Source organism: Oryzias melastigma, linkage group LG14, assembly GCF_002922805.2.
Source record: "Oryzias melastigma strain HK-1 linkage group LG14, ASM292280v2, whole genome shotgun sequence".
NCBI lineage: Eukaryota > Metazoa > Chordata > Actinopteri > Beloniformes > Adrianichthyidae > Oryzias > Oryzias melastigma.
In genome coordinates, this window is record NC_050525.1 from 20,873,423 (window position 1) to 20,882,616 (window position 9,194).

Consider the following 9,194-nt stretch of genomic DNA (forward strand, 5'->3'; position numbering starts at 1 on the left):
TTTTCTGCTATTAAAAAAAATAAAAGTACTTCAGCACACAGACCAGTTCAAGTCTTGCTAATCACCACTTGAAATCGTCATTTCTTCCCTGGAAACAGTCTGTGTTGGATGTTTCAGCATGAAAATAAGAAATTGGTTTAAAATATGTTAGGATTCTGGAGTGTCCAAGCCAGTCCACAAACCTTCTGTGGGTTCCTGAAGGTTTAAGATGCCAAAAATTAGCCACAAAATGAGGAGAATGAGGTGAATCAGCACAACAGTCAAACAGAATTTACACTATTAAACAAGTTGGCCACCTATAACCTCATTTTGTACTCAGTCACTATTCAAAGAGTATTTTGTTGAATTACTAAAAGAAAAATTCATAACTTTTTGGTACTCATTTTTATGTTCACTGTTCATACTCTTAGAAAAAATAAGCTTTCTAAGATTGTTAAAAGTGTAAAAACTATGAACAGCTTTTTTTCCCTTCTTGTTGAAAAGCATCTTAACAACATGCCAAACCTAAAAAGATCTTTCAGCTGAAACAAGATGCCTTCCTCATTGATCTATATTTCAAGCAGGTGGTGTCATGGTGTGGGGAACACTTTCTTGGCACACTTTCTACAAACCCCGTAAAACAGTAAAGATTATTACAGAGTATTTTTATTTAAAAAATGAAGAATTGGACTAAAATTCAACTTGACTCAATTCATCTGAGGTTCAGTTTTCTCTTTTTCAGATGAAGTTTTATTCACTCTAGGAAGAGTAATACGATGAAACAGGGTTCTGTTCTTTAGTTCCATGTTCTCCACTATTCTTTTTTATTTAGTTCTCCATGCTTCTGTTTGGTGCAGTATGATTCATGTGTTGTCTTTCTTTCTCCCTCCCCTCCAGGGGAGATTTAAGATTCCTGTGCTCCTGTTCTTGGCCGTGGACCTCGCCTCTGGCTCGTCCAGTTCCATCTGGATGAATCCCTTCTGCTAACTATTCAAACATGTAGTTGTCATGTTAGATAAGCTAATTCTTCTTTAACAGTCCTGGTACATCGCCTGTCCGTCCTGGGAGAGGATCCCAATTACCAGTGTGAGACAAATGTGTTGTAATATTGGGCTGTATAGATAAATGTGAAATGAATTGAATGCAATTTTCGGTTTCTTTTTTGTGTGTAATTAATAATGCACAGTTTTATTAATTTCTTTACTTCATTCAAAGCAATATCTGAGTTTAGAAGTTGGATGAGCATCAGAAGATGAATTATAGAGAGAGGTATTGACTGGAAAAGAATGACGATGATTCAGTCAGGATTCACTCATCATGCGAGTGTGAGGCAGACAGGAAAACAGAGCAAAAATAGATGAAGACATTCACTTTTTTTTAAACCAACAGCACGTGGAGCTGCCCAGATACATAATGAAAATATCAGTAAAGTCATAATATCAGTGCTTTGGACATGAACTTTTCCTGTCTAAAGGAGCAGTTGTGATCACAGTTGGTTTTTCTGGCAACCTTCATGCCGTCTGGTGGCTTCACACTTCATCAGGAGATGCATTTCTTATTCTAACAGACTTTCTTTATTTTAGTTGAAGTAAATTAAAGTATAAATGTGTTTTGTCATGTAATAAACACTTTGATTTACAATGCAGAGGATCAGTATTTTTAGGGGCATTTGTAGGGAGCTGAAACCCTACCTTGTAACTGGATCTAATTCTACCATATAAGGAAAAAAAACATTGGTTAAATCATAGAAAGACTCATAGGATTACCTCTAGCTGCTGCCATTCATCTTTGATTTTGTGTATGTTTTGTGACGTTTGTGACGTGTTGCTCGGTCTGCTTTCCTCCATGGATTGGACGCCCCCCTCTCTACTCGAGGGAGTTAATTTTAGTTCTGACGTTGGCTTGTTAAAATGAATCCTCTGACGTTGTTAGAGGGGCGGGGAAGGAGGAGTGCTTCAAGAACAAATTCCAGCTTAAACTCAAACACTGGTGGAGGAAATTGGAGGCAGACCTGGTCTCACAAGCTCGTTTGATTCCAACGTCGGTTTGTGATGGACGCTCTGGCTCATCAGGAGTGCTGTCATGTGACTTTCTCCCAGGTAAGTGATTGAAAAAAAAAGTCAAAATGTGAAAAACTTTTAGAAGCAAAAACGAAAGAGACATTAATATGATCTAAAAAGCAGACAGATATTCAAATTTGTGCGTTTGACACATAAAACTTGTGATTGATTTGATGTGATTTAATGTAATTTGATTTGATTTGATTGACTGGTTTATTTCAAGCATTGATTGTAGACAAAACAACTAAATCACAAAAAAACATATCAAACTCATCACAGAAATAATGAAATACATTGATTAAAAAACAAAAAACAGAGGAAATGTAAGGAGAAAATCACTCAATCAAAAATAGAGATTTTTTTCAACCTCTACTTACATTTACAATTAATATTTAATTTAAATAAACATTTCTTGACTATTTTGTAGATCGTGTTATCACAAGATTTTGTACTTTAGAGAATCTGGACTTCAAAGTTTAAACTAGAAGATGTTAAGCTCTTCATCCAGGTAACTTTTGTAGTTCTAACCACTGAAAAAAAGATATTTATGAACCTTTTAGAGGTATAACAGACAAAAGGGATGGTTTAAATCTCTTAAACATTTTCTTGTGGCATTAAAAAAAAAACAAAAAAAGCTCAACGATTCATTTCTGATTTCTTATTCAAATCATTGTAAATCAGGAGCAAACAAAACAATGCCATTTGAGTGAGAGCTTATTAGTGAAAATATAAAAATATGATAAGGGGGCCACAAGCTCCCTGCTTTGCTCTGCAGCGACAATGGCAGGGGGAAGGCGGCGTGGGGTTGTTCCGCCCACAACTCAGAGGGAAATTCTAATAAATTCATGCCGCTCTGCAGATAATATGTCCTATAAAACAACACATGTTGGTTGATTTTAGCTAAAAACTGTATAATCGTATCTAAAAGACAACTGGGTGATGCTTATCAGTGGAACTTCTATGTGTTGGTGGGATTTTTGCTTTGACTAAGTGGAGGTGATACTCATTAATCCTTCATTATGTGTGAATGGGACCTTTGTCTTCTGAGGCAAACATGTCAAACAGGATTATGGGTAACAGGAAGTGTCTTAGACCCCCTACTTCTGTTGAGGGAAGGTTTCTCCATTTCCTTGACTTTTAAACCATCTGTCCTCTCTTCAAAGGAGTGTCCGCTGTCCTTCAGGTGTAGGTGAGCGGCTAAGTCTGGATGTTATTTACCATTATTTTGTTTAGTCCTCAAACTACAGATCACCACGGACCACAATGGTACTTTCATTTTCACGACATTCCTTAAAGTGGCCATACGAGCCTAAAGGAAACCGAAAGACTCACCTCCACCCCCTTGAGATGTGGCTGCTCCTGTCTACAATGGATCTGGAATACCCAAAAGCCCACAGCACCAGTAGATGTGCATGTGATAAGGATTAACATCTGTAAATGATCTGTAGTTAGTTAAACTTTACCTCTGAAGTATTCATTAATAACTCATTAAGCTGTTAGAACTAACAAAGCTACAGAAAAGCAACGTATGGTGGCCCTGAAGTGCAAATCACATCAACAAATCACTCATTGCAAAAAATCTTAAAGATCATAATGACACATAAAATTTTAAAAAACAAAACAAAAGTAATTTCCACAGACATTAACATTTACTTCATTACATTTTCCTGAATTTCCTGAATTTTTTATTATTATTATTTTTTTTTTTCACGAAAGCCAGAGAAGGTATAGATATAAGAGTCTGGCGATACATTACGTATCGCGATATGATACGTATCCCAAGACAGTACCAGACAATATTTCAAAATATTTTAAATTATGACTTCAGAATTATCTAAATATTAATACATTTTTCACAAAAGTAAAATACATGATTTTTAATTATCAGAACTTGAGGCAATGTGACTGTATCTCATAAACAAGTTGTTTTTAACCAGGCAAATTCATGGTGCTTTTCTTTTAGTAATTTAGGAAAGTATCGCCAAATAAAGTATCGCGATATTTCACAGAATATGTATTTTCTAACACCCCAAGCAGGTACTTTGGGACATCGCTGATTGAATGATGAATTTTGTCCATCATTTCAGTGGAATGTAATTTCCAGTTTCCCATTGTGTTTATTTTTTTTTATATTTCATTTTGTTTTTTGTAAATTATTTTATTTTCCGAAATGTTTTTTTCATTTTTGTTTTTACATTTTAGTTTCTGTAATTTTATTTTGCTTTCTAAAGTGCAATTCTGCTTTTTTTATTATATATTTGTTTTACTTTTTTAATTTGATTTTTTAAATTGTTTTTGTGTTGAGTAATTAGTTGATGTGATTGGCACCTCAGGGCCACCGTAGCAACAAAAGCAGATCCACATTGAAAGTCTAGTTGCCAAATAAACAACAATGAATATATAAATAAAGTTTTTTTAGATTTGTTCTTAAATTTTAAAAAGATAATTGAATATTGTGTTTGATTGAAGTTAGCCTACTTATATTCTCTGAGTTTTTCATAACTCAAACTTTTTTTTTCTTTAGGTGAGTCAAAAAAGTTGAAGAATTTGTGAAATCAGTTGAAAACATAACTTTTTCCCCAAATCATCCCCACCTGTGGACAAAGGTCGGGCCTTTCCTCCCACATGCCTGAGCTCCAGTTCGGTCATCAGTTAGCCTTTTAACGTCATTCCCACCAGCTGCTCCGTCCAAAGGTCCTCGTCTGACGGGAACTTTTCTCTCACATCCCGAAAGCCCCTTTTCCAGGTCTTAGGAAAACCAGACTTCGAGTGGGTGGTTGAGTATGCCGTGCATTCCTCCAGTGGCTTTTGCATTCCTTGCTTCTGTTTCTTTTAAGACATTCCTCATGTGGGATGGCTTGGCTCTGTCGCAGTTACACCTCTGGTTGGAGATTGTAACAAAGACCAGAGTTATTACAGTAATAGTGTTGGCCGGGTCTGACATTCCCGTCTCACTTTCTCTTAATGACAGCTACCGCTGCTCAGCGCTCTCAACTCCTCAGAACCTGCAGATTAGAACAATATTGTGGCTTTTAAAAGGCGACCATTTGTTTTTTTGGATAAGCCTTTCAGGAAGCAGAAGTCAGAGGGTAAGACAAACAGGGCTACTTGGATGTTAGCCCTTTAAAGGAGCTGCTGGGGATTTGTTTGACAGTTTCAATTTAGTTCAGTCAGCCAGAGTAATGTAGGGTGTTACTGCAAAATCTATCAAAGACTTCTGTGTTTAACAGAGAGAACGTCAAAATAAATGTTGCTGCTGTACTTGCTGGATAATTTTTGGGTTGAACTTTTCCAGACGGACGTTAAGAAATTACAGAAAGTGGTTCATTCCAAATGTCAACACACGGCTCTGTTTATTGTAAGGATCGGACTGATTTTAGGTGCAAAGTTACATCATCACCGTGAGGAAAACGGTTCTAGTAAAGGGTCAAATAACCTGATGCTCGGTCAGGAACATGTTCAGACAAGTGCCTGCTCTGCTTGGACTACATCCAATTTACCCAAATTTTATCTTTAGGGGGAAAAAAAACTATCAGAGATGTCTTTTTGGGAAGTCAGGGGAGGGGAGCTTTTCCTGTAACCCACCCTTCCTTTCCTCCGTATTTGTCTCAGGAGTTACTCAGAACAGCAGCTTCTCTTTCTTTGCAAACTCAGACTCATCGCCCTGCTTCGTCTGCACCTCACACTTTTTATGGGATGTCTGAGGGAGAAATTTCAGTGCTGCCTTTCCCATCTGCATCTCCGGATTTGTCCAAGGAAGAGCCACAAAAGCTGACCCGGCTCTACAGTCAGCAGGGAGGATATCACCTGAGGATCTCACTGGAGGGAGCTGTGAACGGTGGAAGGCAGGAAAATGATCCATATGGTGAATAACATGTTATTTTATGTATCTGATCATATAGTATGGGATGCCATTTATAAATCTGAGAAGTAAAATCTTAGCATTAATATTTTTTCACTAAATTTTTTCACTAAATATTTGGTTTTAATATTTATTTTTATTTAAATAATTAGCTCCAAACTAAATATTTTGACCCAAGCTAAAAAATTAATGCTTAACTAAATATTTAGTTTAATTTTTTTTCGGTACTAAATATTTAGTTCTTAATTAAATATGTAGTTTTAAACTACATATTTCATAAGCAAACTAAATATTTAGCCCCAAAACTTAATATTTTGTTACAAAACTTGAATATTTAAAATATTATACATGTTCAGATTAGATCTAAATATTTGATGTGCAAACAAAATTTTTGTCATACAATTCAACATTTAGTTTGTAAGCTAAATGTATAATTTTAAAATAAATATTGATCTTAAAATTAAATATTTAGCTTCCTAACTAAATATTTAGTTATTAAATGTGACATTTACAAATACATGAATTTAAAAGGGGAAAATATGCATTTGAAAAACAGGAGGACCTGTTTATTTTCTCCTAAAACATGCTAAATATCCAAAAACGTTGATGTCAAAATTTGACTTTGCATTTTTACAAACGGTACCCCATACCATTGAGAGAAAAAATGTTTTACTCTTTTAGTTGTTTTCTGTCAGTCCCACATGTTAATTTAGTGCATGTTTGTTATGTATAAGAGCAGAAAAATAACAATGACTGTTACAGACATCCTGAAGATAAAGGCTGTGAGTGCAGGAGTGGTGGTCATCAAAGGGGAAGCCTCAGGAAGATACCTGGCCATGAACAAGAAGGGACATCTTTATGGATCAGTGAGTTCAAAATAAAGCCGTTTATGATCAAAATGTTGCCAGATTGAGATTTATAGAACAAATTTCCCTAAAGATCAATTTTTACTTGACAGAGTTTGCTTTAAAAGCTATATGTAGGTTGATTTCTGAAACCAATAATGTTCTTTACACCTGCAAAAACAGTTTGAGTAACAGGATGAGTAATTTGATTATTCAAAGATATCGGGTGTGTCTGCACATCTAGGTGTTTCTATAAAACAACTTAAAAGAAAAAGTGGGAAAAAATATCTGTATTGCTCACATGCTTTCCTTCTTGTCTCAGCAAGCACTAACAGATGAGTGTTACTTCTTGGAAAAGTACGAGGAGAACAACTACAACACGTACCGCTCTCAGAAATACGGCTGGTATGTCGCTTTGAAGAAGAATGGTCAGCCCAAAGCAGGACCCGACACCCACCAGGGTCAGAAGGCCATCTTTTTCTTACCCCGGTCTGCAGGCAGCATCTGAACCACGACGGAAACAGAACCAAGCACAAACTATGGATTTGATTCTAAAAATATACTTTTCAGTATTGAAATTCTGGGAAATAAATTACTTTATAGGTAGTTTAATGTAAAGCCCTAGCTGATTCAACTTCTGTCAGTGTTTTGAGGGGCAGAAGTGTTTTGAGTTAGTGTGACAAACTTCTTTGAGCCCTGGTTTGAAATACCACTGCATGGAGACAGAAATGTGCAGATTGCATTTGGTAAAAGCTTCTAAAAAATGCTGAACACTCATAATTTGATGAAAAGTAAACAAACTTTCAGGCTTTTTGGCACAGATGATAAGCGTCTCTTTAAAGTCCCACTCCAATCATATTTTGATCTATCGTAAAAGCCTTCCCAGTGATCTTTTAATTATGATTATGTCGTTTTAAGGTAAAAAAAAAAAAAAAAAATGTCGTTTTCGAGGACAATGTTTGTGCAGAGCAGCAGGAGTTGTGGGAGGAACTGGTGGTACAGAAGTAAGCTTCCCCTGATATCCCATCATCCCTTTATTTACACTTTCTCCTGCTAGCTTACAACCCCAAGCTAACATTAGCAGTACAACAAAAAAATGGCAGCCAAGACGAGGAAAATGAAGACATTTATGGATGTATTTTTCTGCAACTCAATACATCAGAATGGAATAGAGCAGGGAGACTTTGGCCCCGCCCATTTCAGTTGCTGCATCTCAATAGAGAGCTTGTTCAAATGTCATTTTTTTCTCAGATTAGAGTAAAGATATACTCAGATTTAATCTCTTTTTTTTTTAATAAATCATGAGAAAAAGCTACAAGAACCCCCAAAACAGTTTTCATTGGAGTGTGTCTTTAAGACAAAGATTATGTGCTGAATTTATAATGTGTATCAGCTTGCCCTGGTCTAGTGTGAATCACACCTTTTCTTGTAGCTGCTCGTTTTATGAAAATGCATTTTTAGTGTTAATAATTTCAACCTCAAAGTGTATGCAGATTTTTTGTATTACAAATGTCTAGCTTTTTTGTGTATTGGTCTGTGCCAATAGTAATATATTACAAATATTTACTACATTAGTTTAGTTTTTTGAATACTAACAGGTGATCTGACACTGACAGGTTTAGATTCAATAATATTATCAGTGTTGTGTTAGTTTAAGTCAACATAAGAATGATTACTGAGAGGGTTGAGTAAATTCTTTTAAAGAGGACCAACTGTAAACCACAACACAGATTACATGCAATTGTATTCATCAATGTTACATATTAGAATCTATATTTTTATGCATACAATGTGAATAAAGAAAGTGCTAACTCTTTGATCATGATACAAAAATATTATAAATGTATGAAATGTATTTCGCATTTATGTAATGTATGTGTATAATAAATGTTTCTTTTATTTTAAGATTTTTTTTATTTCCAAATTTATTTTCATTCAAAGTCATTTATTTTATAATAAAAAGCATATATCAAGAAATCAAAATACTCACAGAAACAATTAAGCCAAACAAACAAAGAATATATTCCACCTCTGTTCACACACACAAACTTTGTCTTTTAAACGTAAAATGCATTAAAAAGGAGAAATATATATTATTGGAAAGAAATATGACAATAAAAAATTGGATAACTTAAGTACCGGAATTGGAGTTTAATGTGGATTTTTTGTTTTTTGATATTGGAGCACAAAACTGTAAACAAAACATTTCATGATTATATTTTTGGCCACTAGGTGGAAGCATTGTTTGGATTTTGAAACCACTTTTGTAATCCTTACTCAGTTTAAACCAACTTAATCTTGCAAATTGAGCTGAAAATCCACCTGAACATTTTCAATGCACGACTTCTTTAGCACTACTAATGAACTATTTGTTATGTATTCTTTCAAAAGTCTGCTTTACTGCTAAAAGTAATTATTAAAATGGGACAACTAAGTTCACAGGAAGAT

At 35.0% G+C, this 9,194-nt stretch overlaps 1 protein-coding gene across 6 annotated transcripts; it reads left to right on the forward strand.

Annotated features, from left to right (window-relative positions):
* The first annotated feature begins 1,664 nt into the window (after nt 1-1,664).
* On the forward strand, nt 1,665-8,651 carry LOC112143069 (putative fibroblast growth factor 1). 6 transcript variants are annotated; one of them, XM_024266818.2, is made up of 4 exons: nt 1,665-2,078; nt 5,652-5,904; nt 6,664-6,767; nt 7,069-8,651. In XM_024266818.2, the coding sequence occupies exons 1-4, from the start codon at nt 2,031-2,033 to the stop codon at nt 7,252-7,254; spliced, it is 591 nt and encodes a 196-aa protein (XP_024122586.1). In that variant the 5' UTR covers nt 1,665-2,030; the 3' UTR covers nt 7,255-8,651. The 6 variants fall into 6 exon arrangements, with proteins under 6 accessions (XP_024122586.1, XP_024122587.1, XP_024122589.1 ...); XM_024266819.2 differs by having other exon boundaries at nt 1,678-2,078; nt 5,694-5,904; XM_024266821.2 differs by having other exon boundaries at nt 1,678-2,078; nt 5,796-5,904.
* The last annotated feature ends 543 nt before the right edge of the window (nt 8,652-9,194 follow it).

Excerpts from the sequence above, each read along its gene's own strand:
- LOC112143069 (XM_024266816.2), top strand. The coding sequence starts at position 4,823 with ATGCCGTGCATTCCTCCAGTGGCTTTTGCATTCCTTGCTTCTGTTTCT. Across the intron at positions 5,905-6,663 it reads GCAGGAAAATGATCCATATG|ACATCCTGAAGATAAAGGCT; the intron begins GTGAATAACATG and ends TGACTGTTACAG. Across the intron at positions 6,768-7,068 it reads AGGGACATCTTTATGGATCA|CAAGCACTAACAGATGAGTG; the intron begins GTGAGTTCAAAA and ends TTCTTGTCTCAG.